General features: G+C 48.6%; 1 protein-coding gene across 1 annotated transcript in view; it reads left to right on the forward strand.

The window, feature by feature from the left end:
- Positions 1-1,437: 1,437 nt before the first annotated feature.
- The window catches only part of JAG1 (jagged canonical Notch ligand 1), a 71,331-nt gene continuing 56,607 nt past the window's right edge, over positions 1,438-16,161 (forward strand). The window contains exons 1-2 of the mRNA XM_083431907.1: positions 1,438-2,109; positions 2,877-3,182. Of these exons, the coding sequence (XP_083288033.1) occupies positions 2,032-2,109; positions 2,877-3,182 (384 nt within the window). The 5' untranslated portion in view covers positions 1,438-2,031. The remainder of the gene's footprint in view (positions 2,110-2,876; positions 3,183-16,161) is intronic.

Consider the following 16,161-nt stretch of genomic DNA (forward strand, 5'->3'; position numbering starts at 1 on the left):
TCCACAGACCACCTTGAGACTTAACAGTGCGACTCTGCACGTTTGCTCTGAAGTCAAAGAGTCTCCCGTCGAATTCCACAGCCTGAGCACAGCACCGAGGCATTCAGGCTGCGTTTGCCCCTGTGGTTTGGGAGGGAAGCTCCCGAGACGGCTCGATCATGCGACGTTCACGCGTCGTCCAGGTTTTCTCGATACTAAAAGCTGCTGAACTTTGCAATCCTGCGCTAAAGAGCTGTTCCTCCTTGCGAGCGCGTAGTTAAGTTTCTCTTTGCAGCTCTCCCACGTGTGATCGGGGAGCGTGGGACATTTCTGAAGCCTTCCCCCCCAAAAAGTAATCCATTTTCCCTTCCCGTGCCTTGAGAAAGGGGCTCAGCTTGTGTGGCCCCCAGAGGGGGAGGGAGAGAATGAGAAGAGAGAGCGCCCGCTTCCTTACGAAGGAAGAACAACAAAGCGCCTTAAAGACTAGCAGATTTATTGCAACACGAGCGATCGTGCACTAGATCCCACGTTTGGCACATGCATAGGGAATGCTATCCGGGGCTGGCGGATCACCCAGGCACACGATTCCAGCGGCGGGTGGGCCCGGACGGGGGAGGGAGGAGAAGGAACGGACGGGCAACTGAGACCCTCCAAAGCCTTGAAACGCTAATAGGTCCGGGGCGTTTCTGCGCAAAGCCAACTCCCCACTCCTGAAACCTCGGTGCACGCGCCTTTGGGTGGCAGCCAGCTTCTTCCGCGAAGGCTTTCCAAAACACGCCCATCTTAGGAGGGCTGCACACCTGACGGGCACCTCCGCCCTCCCCTCCCGCTTTAATTTATTTATTTTTTATTTTTTAAAAAAAACCTAATTCTTGTCTTCAGCTCAGCAGACACGATCAGCGAAACCAAACGCGCTCTCCCATATTTGCAACAGCGAAGGCTTGCTATTAGCCGTCATGGAACCAGAGCGCAAAGGGATCCGCGAGGGTCATCTAGCGCAACCCCCTGCCACGCAAACCCTCCTATTGGCATCATCATCGCGGAACCTAGAGAGGGGGCAAGGGACACCTCCCTCCAAGGCTATGCAGTCCAACCTCCTCCACCCGAGCGGTTCCCCCATCCCGTCTGAAACCACCCCGGACCCTGCTTAGCTTTGCAAACAGACGCGCGGTTTTCTTGCCGCGCGTCAAGCATTATTAATTCTCCCGCCTCTCTCAAGGCTCCTTGCCCACCTGCTGCGCTTTGCTCCTCACCTCCTGCAACCCTCGCCGCCCCCGTCCCCCCCCCCCGCCCAGCCCTGCCTTCCCAGGGTTGCTCCACCTCTTGTCACCCTTCCAAGGAAAAAAGGCAAGCCTCTCCAGGGACCCGAGGCGGGGCTGCGGCTTGCCCTTCCACCCTCCCCCTTAATGCATATTAATAGCAACGCATGCGCTGCCTGACGTTTGCGCCCCCCCTCCTCCTCCTACTGTAGCCATGGGCTAGCAAGCAGCAGCAGCAGCAAGCAGTCAGTTTAGTGGGGCTTGCAGCACGGGCGATCGGATCCCTCCTCCTCTGGCTTCCTTTTTTTTTCCTTTTGGAGGGGGCTGGTTGCGCGCGTGCAAATAGCCGTGGGCCCCCTCCTTTCTCTCCGGAGGGGTGTCGTCTATGTGCGTGTGGCGGGGGGTGGGGAGGGGGGCTCAGGCCGGGTTATTGTGCTGGCCGGGCTGGAGAGAGAGAGAGGGGTTGGCCGGTGAGCTCTGCAAAAGAGAGAAAAGCGAGCGGGCGAGGGGGGTGGGTGGGGGCGCGCGGAATAACCATCGCTAATAAGAAAGGAAGAAAGGAAGGGTGGGGGTTTTTAAGAGACAGAGGCCAAGGAGAATAAAAGGAGGCTGGGCTGCTTTACATTGAAGATCGGGGCGCTATTGAAAACCTTTTGAGAAGTGGCGTCTTCCACCCGCGCGCGCTTCCACCGGGAGAGCATATATATATATCTGGGAGCCGGGCAGCGGCTGCAAAGAGCGGCAGCGAGCCGAGGAGCGTCTCTGCGCGAAGGGCACTCTGCAAGCAAGAGGCATGCTTGGCTCAAAGGGACCGCAGCTCACGGACTTCTCCTTACGGCTTCTCCTTGCCCTGTTATGCTTGCGAGTCAAGGTACGTTTTTGGGGCAAGGCTCGGGCGTTGCTTCCCGCAGCGCAGCTCCGCGCAGAAGCTCGCTTTTCGCAGGTTTCGGTTTTTGGGGGTTTTTTGTCTCCCAAGGAAAGCTTTCGATTGCAGATCTCCTGCCCGCCTACCCAACCCCCTGCCCCAAGACATTCGCATTGACCGATTTCCCCACCGCCCCCCGTCAGCTGCATTTAAAAAAAATGCTTCTGCTATGCGTTTTTGAATTCGGGGTGATAATTTCTAGGGGGAAGCCAGGTTTCCCCGAGGACTTTCCCTTTCTTCTTCCCCCCTATACCGTCAGCGTTCCATTTCTTTTTTTTCAGAGGGTTTTGCTTTCTGAAAGCCTCGTAGCAAGCGGACTTTTCCGTGATTGTTTTCAGGAGTGCGTCTGACTTGATTAGAGTTATTCGCTTGAGCTGTGCAATGCTTTTTCTGCGCGGTGTTCCCTTGCTTGAAGCTAACGACCCTTTAACTCTTTTTGAGCGCTGAGAGGCAAATAGCGACACGATTTCCCTCTGGGAATTGCCCCTAACATCAGAATTTGGGGGTGGGTAACAGATGGGGGTTCCTGTTCGCTTTTTAACCTGTTGAATCAAGGAGCAATAGAAGCCTCCCCTTTCATTTTTGCTAAACTTGTTAGTGGTTATTTTTTAAAAATATATATATTTATTTACAAGCAACGTGCTAACGCTTCCTTCTCCTCTCTGCTTTCTTTGGGGGAACTTTTTTTTTTTTTAAATGACAAAACAAAACAGGTGACCCTAACATCAGGCCAGTTCGAGTTTGAGATCATATCCATGCAAAATGTCAATGGCGAATTGCAGAATGGGAATTGCTGCGACGGGACCCGAAACCCAGCCGATAAGAAGTGCACCAGAGACGAATGCGATACTTATTTCAAAGTTTGCCTGAAGGAGTATCAGTCGAGGGTTTCCGCTGGGGGCCCTTGCAGCTTTGGGTCCGGATCTACCCCAGTCGTCGGTGGGAATACCTTCAGTTTGAAATACAATCGGAATAACGAAAGGAACCGGATTGTCCTCCCTTTCAGCTTTGCCTGGCCGGTGAGTGACTTGACTTTTCTGAGAGCATCTTCCTTCCTTCTTCCTCGCCATGGGGGCTGGCTGCCTTGCGGTCGCAGGCTTAGAGCCGCGTACATCTCCGTCTGGCTAAGCTGCAACGGAGCTAGATGGAAAACCCTAAGTGAATTGGTGGGTGGGGGAAAAACCTGTGTGTTACATGTATATGCAAGTCATCCCCTGTCCCCAGTGTCCCGTCCCCCCGGAGAATTTAAAAGGTCAGAAGTTCATGCAATTTATTTATTTTATTGCTCCCCCCTCCCAATTAGTTCTCATGCCTAGGTGGAGGCAGGAGGGTCGGGTGGGGGGCGGCAGGCCGTGCGTTGGAGACCCCTTGGTGGAATGCTATGGGGACCCCTCTCGCCCTACCCAGTGGCATCTCTGGTGGGGCCCGTGGGAGCTGCTAACTCTTCCCGGTTGCCAGCTTCCTCAGGAATCCTGTTAGCGTGCTCCCTTCCCCAGCCCAGACACTGGAGAAGCTCTGGGAGCTCAGTCGAGAGGAGAGACATAACTCCCTCTGCCTTATGCCCATGCTGCTGCTGCCACCGCCATCCTTTGCTTGTTTCCCCTTCTCCTATGAGAGCTTTACTGTTTGGCCTGGCGAGGCAAGAGAGCTGGAACCATCTTCCCTTGGCTTGGGTAGCAGTTCCGGACCCTCCACCTGGAAAGAAGGGCGTGCACTTGGGAAAGGCGTTGGTCCTTAATTGGCTGCGAATGACCCAGTCTTCAAATGGGCCGCACTTTCACCAAATGCATTTTTGCTTAAGTCACTACTGAGCTCTTGATAATGCAGAAGGGGCCATGCTGTTTGTCTGTGTCTGCCTGCCAGCACTGTAAAGCAGGAATCTCCCTTCAGGGGCGTAGCTGGACAGCATCCTTTTAAACTCCGGGCCAGACATGTGGAATCCATCTAAGATCCCTCTTTATGGGTGCTGAGCAGGTCCTGGTTGTGTGAATGGGCAGGGAGAGCTTTTGAAAGAACAGCTTTGGGAGCCCTGCCTCCCTCCCTCTTCTTGAAATAGAGGTCTCCTTCTTTATTGGTCTTCTGGAAGAGGTGCAACTGTTGTCTCCCAAATGAATATTCACGCACTAGATTGCATTTTTCTGATTGGCTCGCAAAGGGAGATCTCGGGAGGATTCAGTGGGAGGGACAGCCAAGTCCCTCCTCCCGTTTCTCTCTTGTGATCCCAGCAACTCGGAGCACAACACAAAATGCTAACCATGTGCTCTTGTGCTGCCTCCTATCTGTCTCTGCTGCAATTATCGGTTTCGCGCACACATCCTTCTGAGTCTTTCTTTCTCTTTCTTTCTTTTTCTTTTTTTTAAAAAAAAGATCATTATGATTTAGGGTGAAACTAAGTGCACATATTTAAGAAGATTGCATTACAAAGTACAATAGCGGAGCTCACAAAAGTATTCTCTGTTCGATACTCTGAGCCTTGCTAGTTCGGTTTTGCTTGCAGGGAGATAAAACTGTTATCAAATCTGCCATCAAAGGGATAAAAAAAGCTTCGTGGAAATGTGTGGTATCTGAAGTGCTGCCAATGGCTGTCAACCTTCTCTTAAGAATTCGGCCTCCTTTCTTTCTCTTTTCTCTCTGTGTCTTTGTTGAGGAGCGGGTTCATCCAGGACCCTTTTGGGATAGAGAAATCTTTTCTTGTGTGTGTGTCATGAATCTGATCTCTTCCCCCTCCACCACCAGCCCATAATCCTAAAAGTGACCGGTGCTTCTGTGAAAGCAAGCAGCAGATCTGATCTGCAAACACTGAGGCTGACTTGAGTAAAGATGCAGTCCCTGTGCCCAGAGCCATCCTAGGCGTGTTTACTTGGGAGTAAGTCACACTGAGCAATGGCGCTTGTGCCCCAGTTGAAGTTGCAGCCCTACACCTGGGAGAAACCTCCATCGAGCTCTGTAGGGTTTGCTTCATAAACCATGCATGAGATTAGGCAGCCAGTGCCTCCTCCCTGTACAGCATCTCATCTCTCTCCTTCCCAAAACGTTCCCACCCCCCTCAACACCCGTCTGCTTTTTTATGGCATGTCTGCATATCCGGTGAGTCAGGCATGAGTAAATCCTACAGTGATCTTGTCCTGCCAGGTAATTCCACCAGGTGTTCTTCTCTGGCTGCTACCTATTGATTCACACATAATCTCCTGCCATCTACAGCACTGGGATCCTAACTCTTGTGTGTGTGAGAATGGAATAATACTATAAGCAGCTGTAGGTTAGCAGAAGACTCCTTCAAGGAATCCACTTCCAATAAAAAGCTGCGTTTTGAGTGTGGATTTCTTTCTCACCTTTGTGCACAAAAAAGTCCACCTGGCTGGACCCAAGGTGCTTTTATGATGAAATTCCAAGTTTCCATTAGCTCAGTTGGTTTGATCTGCCTCCTGCTTTCTTCCTCAAGGTTCTCATGGCATCTTTTGTTCGTTGTTTTGTGGTAGGAATGACACATTCCAGATCCGATACAAGCATATGTTCCAAGCTGTGTTATCTCCAAAGGCAACCCTGAGCTCCCTAGCTAAGCAGTCACTGCTGAGACTTGGGTTAATTCTCTATTCTGGTCTCCTTTCAACTGAGGATGAGCCAGTTGGTCCTCGGCTTTTTCTTGTTTGGTGCAAACTGAGCAGTCCCCTTGGAAGCTGTTAGGAGCTGGTGTTAATTTCAGAGTTGCCTCCTAAAATAGTTGGCAATTGGCAAAAAAAAAAAAAAAATCTGGCTAGCTGTTAACTTTTCAAGCCTTTGTGATTTTGGAGAAGGCTCTCCTTTTAAAATAAATACAGGCCCACATTTAAAAAGGGCCCCACATCTTTTCTTTGCCAGGAAGTGTTATCCACATGCTTTCTGTCAAGAAATAGTTCTAAAACATTGCTTTGTGAGTGAAAAGCTCTTTGGGTCTCTTCCTTCTACATACCCTGTAATCCATACAGGATAGAATCTATACTTACTCAAGTAAATCAAAACGTGTGTGTGTGTGTGTGTGTGTGTGTGTATATATATATATATATATAGTGTAGATTCTAACCTGCATGGTTTCTGCTCCATTTAACATACACACAGTTAACTACGTACATGTGTAATTAAATGAAGTAGAGGCTAGGATTTAGAGTTTTGTTATTAAAACTTTTCCCCTGCCCAGCCTAGGTTTTTATGTAACCCTCGTGAGTAATGGCTGTGGCGATGGAGGGCTGTAAATTTCCTTCTTTTTTTTTTAAAGAGGTTGGAGGTTTGAATAGGTTGCTAGGAAACGGGGCAGCGAACCAGCATGAAGGAAAGAAAGGAGAGCCATCATCCACAAGGCTGCACCTGCACCAACTGCTAAAATGATACAGAAAAATGCGATCACATATTTTTGAAAGAAGCGTGACCTGCCCTTTAGCCAATGGATATTTGTGGAGTACGCCTTTGTGTGTGTGTGTGTGTTTCCCATAAGGAGGCCTGCTCCACACACCTCAGGAAACCCCTTGTTTTATTGCTGGTTCAAGCATTGGCATGCCTTTGTTTAAAGCCCTCTCCCACACAATGCCAATGGCTTAATCTATGATCTGTTTTGATACCCTGAAATGCTTTCCAGTGGGTGACTTTCTTTGTTTCACTTAAGTCAGCCTCCATTATTCATTAAATAGGACGGTGAGAATTTCGTGTTTTCTCTCTTCGTAAGACATTCCCCCCCCCCCTGTGTTCAGGCAAGCCGGGAACATTGTATAGGTCAGAGCTGGCATTTTTTCCAATGCATATTCAAAATTCGACACCCCCCCCTCCAAAAACCCCCACGTTTACATGGTGACCTTGCAGTTTGCAAATATAAGACACCTTATTTGTTTATTTATGAGTCACGTTTATTGGCTGCCTACTGAGGTGCTAAAAGATCTTAAGTGCTTTGTTGCAAATGGTTGTTGTTGTTTTTTTTAATACAAGTTTTGAATCTCCTGGTTGTGTGCTTTACACCCCTGGGCTGGAAAAGTGCTAGCAGCAGCAGCAGCAGCCAGCTCTTCAACTAAACCATACTCCCGTTCCAAAGATGTTTTCTGGCTCGCTGCTAAGGCTGACTTTTGTTCTAAGATCTGCTGTTGAGGAAAAACAAAAAAAAACCAAAAAACCTTGCTGAGTTATGCCAGGCTTTTTCTTTGTAGACAGCCCTTCCCCAAAGGCCTTTTGTCTGGATCTATCAAAGGGTCTCTGACCCGAGGAGGCGAAAAAATGCTATCAGATTATCTTTGAGCCTATGAGAGGACTTCAACTTTCCAAAAGTGAAATCTGTGACAACAAACAAAGAATTAGAGGAAACTTGCATTTGGTAGAAGGACTGAGTGCATCATGGGAACAGAACGTGAAATGTATGGTATTTTTAATGAGAGAGAGAGATGGGGACTGCAGTGGAGCAGATAATGGTTTGCATTAAGTGTTTGAAAAGTAACCAATTCTCCCAGCCTTGGGTTGCAGCCCGTTGGGTGAGGCTGGTATTCTGAAGTCGAGTGCATATACTTCAAGCAATCGGACTTTGACAATATTTTTACATCCATTGCTATGAGCTTGCATTGGAATATGTGAGTCTTGTAAGTTGACTCCTTTCTCAGATCCTTCCGCAGCAAAAGCAGATTGTGCCAATCCTAAACGTGCTTATTGGGAGCAAAGTTCTACTTTGTTCAGCAGGGCTTGCTCCCTTGCAAGTGTGCGTTTAGGATTGCGGCCTAAGTGTACCTAACTCTGCGTAGGATCCGCCTCTTAGCTTGGGAGCAGCTTCCAAGTAACTTTCTTGAATTACTGTGTTTTATTCTTGGAGAAACGAGGCCAGGCTGTGATTCTGTTAACTTTAAAAAGAGTCAATTCCAGGGGACGTTTCTGTTTGATCAGGCAGAAGTCCCATAAATCTTCTCGTTCCTGATTGCTCCAGTGGTGACTCACCGTCTTAGTAAAATAAAGCCATGCATTTTTAGACTTGCTGCTTTGTTCCATGACCAGGATAACACTCGCCATGCCAGAGGTTTTTATTTCCCCAAAGAAGGTGCTTATCTGTGCTCTTGCGAGTGAATGGATCGAGGAGCCGGGACGTTTATTTGGGAATAGATCTAGGCCAAGCTGCAGTGCAGGGATCTTAATAGTGTGCCCCAGAAGGGCACGGCATTCCCTGAAAGGGTTAAAGGGGCTCAAGTGAATTGGGACATTGTCCCTTCCAACTCAGCTCTTCTCCAGGTAAATGAGTTTGGAGAAGGGGGCAAAAAAACATCTTGTTCAGGCTTGCTGGATGCAAACCTGACTCTCTGCTTGACTGACTGCTAGGTATTCTGTCTATTAACCTTGTCACCTTGTTGTAACTGGTGCGTTTAATTATCAAAAGCGATGCTTTAAACAGGTAGGGAGGCTAAATGCTGAGAATAGCGGGTAATCTCATTGCTGCTGAGGGGTTTAAACTGCCCACTGACATCCTGGCCTGCTTGCAGCGCTTTCTCCGGCCGGCGAGGGGGATGGGAGCGAAGCTTCTGGAGGAGAAGGCTGTCTGGCAATGGGATAAGGGGAGATGGTATTTCCGGGGGTTTTTTAACAGTGATCTGCTATTGAGCCCCTTTGCAACTAGGGGCTTCTTTGCAAGAACTGATGAAAAACGAGGCACCCCAATTCCTTCTTAAAATTAAAGCCTTTCCCCCCCGGGGAAAAAGACCCCACCCTCTTCCTTTTTGTTCGAAACATACCAGTTTGGTCATAGTAATTGTAGTCCGACCACCCAGACGGAGGCAGTGGTGGCTAATATTAACCAATGACAATAATGTGGCCATCCTGACTGCAGGCAGGATTACAGAGCATAATGGGGCCCGTCCAAAAATAATGCTGGGACAGGGCAAGCAACAGGAAGCAGCAGTAGACTCGGCGTAGCTTGGCTCCCGGACAAACCATGGACTTGCTTTGCACAATGGCTGCTTCAGCACATCATGCGTTTGCAGGATAGTCATTATTCCAGCAAGCTTGCCAGGACACTCATCGGCTCGCATTATGAGAGGCAGCAAGCATGCGCGCACAAAAATAATGCTTAGGAAAAGTGGAGTCCTCTTTCTCCGGTTTCAGAGAGTGCTTGGTCCTAAGGGCAAGGGGTTGGTGAAGGGAAAGACTCTCTTCTGAAGTGGGGAAGGGAAAGGCACACTTAAGTTGCTCTCTTTCTTGGTCGACATGAAGCACCATAAGGATCCATTCTTTAAATAACAGTGGTACCTTGGTTCTTAATCGGAATCTGTTCCAAAACCAAAGCGTTCCAAAACCAAGGTGCGCTTTCCCATAGACAGTAATGCAAAACAGATTAATCTGTTCCAGACTTTTAAAAACAACCCCTAAAACAGCAATTTAACATGAAATTTACTATCTAACAAGACCATTGATCCATAAAATGAAAGCAATAATCAATGTAAAAAGGTAAAGGTACTCCTGACCATTAGGTCCAGTCATGGCCAACTCTGGGGTTGCGGCGCTCATCTCGCTTTATTGGCCAAGGGAGCCAGCGTACAGCTTCTGGATCATGTGGCCAGCATGACTAAGCCACTTATGGTGAACCAGAGTAGTGCACGGAAACGCCGTTTACCTTCCCGCCAGAGTGGTACCTATTTATCTACTTGCACTTAGATGTGCTTTCGAACTGCTAGGTTGGCAGGAGCAGGGACTGAGCAACGGGAGCTCACCCTGTTGCGGGGATTCGAACCGCCGACCTTCTGGTTGGCAAGTCGTAGGCTCTGTGGTTTAACCCTCAGCACCACCCACGTCCCTAATAATCAATGTACTGTACTATAAAATGAATAAGATACTATTGTAGATGATAAAAAATATTCTTTTTTCTTACCTGCATTGATCATAGTCATTGTTTGGATGAGGGGCTTTTATCCATTTCTGCAGTCACACAATCAATCAGTTAGTTGCTGAGCTGGGTTCCACACAGTCACAAAAACAAATGAACCAAAAAAAGCCTCTAAAACAAAAACCGTAAAATAAATAGCAAAAACAAAAGCGCAAAACTTAATCCCTTCCCGAAGTCCATTTGGCTTCCGAAATGCTCGATAACCAAGGCTCAGCTTCTGATTGGTGCAGGCGACCCAGAAACAATAGCCAACAGCCGCATCAGACGTTCGGCTTCTGAGAATCGTTCAAAAACCGGAACACTTCCGGGTTTTCAGCGTTTGAGAACCAAGGTACTACTGTATTGCTTTCCCCCCAAAGGTCTTGCCTGTGTTCCTTCCTTATCCCCAATTGCTGCCTTGGCGGTGCAATTCCTCAAGTTCTGTGTACTTGCCTCTCTTGGTGGGTGTCATGTGAGCTGGGAACGGACACGCATTGCTGGGGGTTGGGCTCGATGACCTTCGGGGCCCCTTCCGACTCAGCAGTTGTGTAATGCCATAGGGCAAAGTGTTCAGCAGTTTGTGTGCTTTCTTTCCTTGTTCTCCAGGCCCGAGGGACCTGGAGGATTGGTTTTAACCAAATGTCTTCACCTTGGCACTATGTGAAGCTGAGCGAGAACTGGTCCAAACACAGGCTGTTCTGGGTTGAGGGCAATGGGATGAGAATCTGAAGCTGCCTTGCAGCCAGATTTCCATTGGGATCTTCTGATCCCAATGGATCAGAAGCAGGGGGTTGTGGATGCAGGAAAGAAAGCCTTCAGAGCTTCTTTTCCCTCTGTCTTTTCCAGGTTATTACCGTATTTTTTGCTCTATAAGACTCACTTTTTCCCTCCTAAAAAGTAAGGGGAAATGTGTGTGCGTCTTATGGAGCGAATGCAGGCTGCGCAGCTATCCCAGAAGCCAGAACAGCAAGAGGGATTGCTGCTTTCACTGTGCAGCGATCCCTCTTGCTGTTCTGGCTTCTGAAATTCAGAATAATTTTTTTCTTGTTTTCCTCCTCCAAAAACTAGATGCGTCTTGTGGTCTGGTGCGTCTTATAGAGTGAAAAATACGGTATGTTCAAGTAGTCCTCCACGTGGGGCAGTAGCGCAACAGGTTTCAACCCACTAGTTCGCTTTTTTGTCCCCGAACGAGGAAACGAATACTCTTGTGATTTGGCACACGGCCCTAAACTAGGCACGAAGCAGAAGGATTGGCTAGGACCGCAATTAACCCTTTCGGCTTGTCCTTTGCCGGAGATGTGTTCAAGGTCAAAAGAGGCACTCTGTATTGTCCTTGTCAGGGAACGGGCTTCTGCACATGTCTCTCCTACTTCCTTCCGTCCTGTGAGAACAGGTGTGCAAGATGCACTCGAACAAAAACCTTGTAACAGTAGTCAACCTATGGGTAGCTTGCCTCCACCCAAGGAGTTTGGGCAAATCCATTTTTGGCCCCTTAAGATTCCTTCTGGGTTTTGGGTCTCCTTCAATGTTCTCTCTCAAAATAGAGGCCCAAACTGGATATCAATAGCATGGTTTCTAACCGCATAGGGTTTGTTTGTTTTTTTAAATTAAATATGGGGCACAGCACCCCCACCACCCCATTTTAATTGGGGCTACACTGAATCAGGAGGTCTTCAGCCCTGATCCCAACATATACACAGAGAGCACTTCTATGAAGCTTGGGATGGGGTCAAAGTTCTCATTGGCCCAATGGGAGATTTTTTCCTTAGGGGTCAGAAATCTGTGCCCCTCCCTCACTCTGTCCAGGTTGTTGGACTCCATCTTCCATCGGCACAAGCCAGCATGGCCAGGGGTCTGTTGTGATGGGAGTTCTTGTACTCCAGCAACGCCCAGAAGATTGCCCATCCATGATCTCAGCCTTATAGGGGAGGATCCTCATTGAGGTTGTGGCTGGGGGAGGAAGGGTTAAAACTCCCCATGTGGTGTGGCCCTGTGGAAATGCCCCCTCCCCACGAATAATGGACATGCTGAGCTGTTAAAGTGATACCTGGCTTGGTCCAGAGGTGGGACCAGGAAGGGAAAAATTAGTCTCCATGCCTGACCTTGCTCCTTCTCCCAAGGTTGGGGGAGAGGGTGCCTGGTGCACAGAGCGGACGTGTGTTTGCATATAACACACTTATGCTCTAAAACAACAACAACAACAACAACAACAACAACAACAACAACACCCTCCTGTACTCTTTTTCGGTCAAGAAGCCCAATTTAAAGAGTGCAAAATGTTGTCTCCGCTGGAAAGCGGTTTTGGGGAGTGCATTCCTGATTGCAGATTGCTTTAGCTGGTTATTCAGGGTCCCATCTGCATGATACCTGCAAAACAGGGTCGCGTCGTAAACGGTCACGACTTGCCCCAAAGCATCCTGGGAACTGTTGCTTCCTGAGGGGGCTGAAGTCTGTCCAGAGACCCCTATTCTCCTTGCAGAGCTGTGGTTCCCAGCACTCCCTGCAGATGAGAGATCGATCCTTAAATCCCGATAGGAATTCTCGATCCGTGAAGGGAATGGGAGTCTCCTTACAACTCTCGGCATCCGTAGCAAAACCATAGAGAACCACTTTTAGGATTTTTTGGGGGTAGTCATGCTGGTTGGTGTCTGATGGGAGCTGGAGTTTGGCAAGCTGGAGAGGTTGAAGAGAACTAGGAAGGCTGCAAGGTGGCATAAAAAGGTAAAGGGACCCCTGACCATTAGGTCCAGTCTTGACCGACTTTGGAGTTGCGGCACTCATCTCTCTTATTGGCCGAGGGAGCCGGCATACAGCTTCCGGGTCATGTGGCCAGCATGACTAAGCCGCTTCTGGCGAACCAGAGCAGCACACGGAAATGCTGTTTACCTTCCCGCCGGAGTGATACCTATTTATCTACTTGCACTTTGACATGCTTTCGAATTGCTAGGTTGGCAGGAGCAGGACCGAGCAACAGGAGCTCACCCCGTCGTGGGGATTCGAACCGCCGACCTTCTGATCGGCAAGCCCTAGGCTCTGTGGTTTAACCCACAGCGCCACCCGCGTTCCGCAAGGTGGGATACGAAACCCTTTAAATACAGGCGAACCTCGGGAGCTGAATGCCTTTGAACTTGAATGTTTCAGCTCCGAACTATAGAAACCCGGAAGTGATTGTTCCAGTTTTTGAACAATTTTTGGAAGCTAAACTTCCTTTGTGGCTTCTGCGGCTCCTGATTGGCTGCAGGATTCTCTTAAGCCAATCGGAAGCTGCGCCTTGGTTTTCGAACTGTTCCGGGAGTCAAACGGACTCCTGGAACGGATTAAATTTGAAAACCAAGGTACGGCTGTATAGGGATTTCTTGCTGCAGTGAGTGTTGCAGCAGAATGCATTGTTCTGAGGCACTTTTCAATGCTTGGTCCCAAGTCGTGGGAGAGCCGATCTGGCTGAGAGCTAGTAAATCCAGACTTGCCGCATGTTGATGCTGCGTCACCCAGCGTGAGCCAGACCTGAACTCGGGACCTTCAGATAAAATCTGAGTCACAAAGTACAGTAAGGCATTCTGGCTCTTTGCTGAGGGGAAACAAAACAAGGGTGAGGTGCGTGGGAATGCGAACCACAGTCAGCGAGAGTTGGAGTCGAATCCTTTCTTTTCCCAGGCTTGTGGAATGCAGTTTGGGCCACAGAGATCTCTTTACCAGTTGCGGAAAGGGGGAATGCTGCAAAATGGCTTGAGAAGGGAGATTTTGGGTTTGAGCAGGTGCACTGAACTTGTTTCTAGTGGGGAGTCCTAAAGCCTTTCAATTGGATTGGAATTCTGGTGCAACTGAGTATATGCATGGATCAATATAGTCTTTTGTTTTCAAATGGGACCCAACTTAATATTGTTTCTAACATTTTGGGCAGGAACCAGGGGCACCCTTTTCTGAAATGCATCCACAATCACTTGGCCAGAATTTGCATGTCCTCTTAAATTTCTGCCTCTTTAGGTTTGCCTAGGTTTGGCATGGCCAATGATCAGGAATTATAGGAGTTGTAGTCCAAGCACATCTGTAGATTCACAGATCTTCCCCACTCCTGGCCTGGGGCCTGAAAGTTCTCACCTGTAATCTGATCACCTGCTTAGCATAATCCTTCCCTTTTCCCCACACTTGGGAGTGTGTGGTTAGCTACCAACAATGCCCGTGAAAACCCAATGAGGATATCAGTGTGTGGGAGAGACTAGGATTGTGTCGTTAAAAAAAACCAAAAACCTGTTACCACTTTAACAGCCATACTTTGCTCTTTTAAAGGAGATCTTATCAGTAGTTTTTTGTTTCAGTTTTGTGCTGGACTCCATTAGTCCTGCTCTGCTGTGGCCAGCTTTTACATCTGAGATGGGGAACCTGTGTTCCTCCAGATTCTTCTAAACTACAAGTTCCATCATGTCAGCTCATTTGCCATGCTAGCTGGGGCTGCTGGGCATTGGAGTCCAATGACATATGGAGGACCACAGACTAGTTGTCTCATTCCTATGCTGCCCCTGTATTGCTGTGCCCAGCATTAATAATAATAATAATAATAATAATAATAATAATAATAATAATAATAATAATAATATTTGTACCCCGCCCATTTGGCTGTGTTGCCACTCTGCGTGGCTTCCAACAGACAACAACAACAATTATATAAATAATTGTAACAATCAGATCCTATATAAAAAGTCACAATAACTTTAAAAGGAACAACTTCAATCAAATAAAGCAATATTCAACAATCCATTGGAATCCAATAGCAAACAGCAACAGAAGTGCAGCTTCTTCTGTGATTTTCACCATTGTCTTTTTCCGTGCATCTTGTCCTGGCACAAGGACACATTTTGCATCACATTTTGAATTCGCAACACAGGTCCAGGTCTGCTGGTGATATGGGGCTGCGGTGATGTGGTCTGGTGCTGGTGGTGGTTTGGCAGAGTTGCGGCAGAAGCAGGCAAGGGGAGGGCGGTGCTACTTGCATCATGAGCCGTTATCATAGCAAAGAAGGGCAGCTTTGTCACTGTGCAGTTCATCTGGAGGCTGTTGCTTCTTGATCCAGGTAAACCTGCCCTGCCATGAAAGGGATGCAGAGAGGATTGGAGAAACAGGTCCCTCAACAGATTTTGTCACCCGTTCCTTAACCAATATGTGCGCGAAGGCAGCAGCTCTTGGCTGTCATTAGGTTGCTCCGTCTCTGCTACTGGTGTGAGCTCATATGCAACACCCCCCCCTCCAAGCATTGGAAATTCACCAGGCGCATTTTGCACCTGGCTCTTGGAACCAAGCGAAGATGCTCAGCTGTCAGGATGGTACCTGATGTCTCCACCATCTCAAGGTCTTTGCCTGAGGATCCTAGGATCTGGCCTGTTTTCACGCACAAGCTGCGCTTCCTATAAAGTTCTGTCCGTTGTATTTTATCTGTGCAATCGGAATGAATTTCGGGAAGCAGAAAGTCGTATTCAAAAAAACGCGACTTTTGAGCCTTCTGGCCCCAAATGGCAACTAGGCTTTCTGTTTTGGTGACTGTAACTCTGGTTTAGGGACGCGGGTGGCGCTGTGGGTTAAACCACAGAGCCTAGGGCTTGCCGATCAGAAGGTCGGCGGTTCGAATCCCCGCGACGGGGTGAGCTCCCGTTGCTCGGTCCCTGCTCCTGCCAACCTAGCAGTTCAAAAGCACGTCGAAGTGCAAGTAGATAAATAGGTACCACTCCAGCGGGAAGGTAAACGATGTTTCCATGCACTGCTCTGGTTCGCCAGAAGTGGCTTAGTCATGCTGGCCACATGACCCGGAAGCTGTACGCCGGCTCCCTTGGCCAGTAAAGCGAGATGAGCGCCGCAACTCCAGAGTCGGCGACAACTGGGCCTAATGATCAGGGGTCCCTTTACCCTTTACCTTTACCTAACTCTGGTTTAAGGAGCCTTTTGCTACCCAGATTGCATATCTGGGATCTGCTGCCCTGTGGATCCTGCAGCCTGAGGTGGTCACCTGGCTCTGACTGGGTTGCTCCATCCATGCTCATGTGTATGAGCTCCAGATGGAAAGCAACAAGTTGGAGAGAAAGATTCTCCGAGATCTAGTCTGCTATGTGGAAGTTATTTTTGTTGGTGGTTCTTTTGACCATTTGCAGCCTAAAGTG

The sequence above is a fragment of the Podarcis tiliguerta genome (assembly GCF_965153285.1).
Source record: "Podarcis tiliguerta genome assembly, chromosome: 3".
In the NCBI taxonomy this organism is placed as follows: Eukaryota; Metazoa; Chordata; class Lepidosauria; order Squamata; family Lacertidae; genus Podarcis; species Podarcis tiliguerta.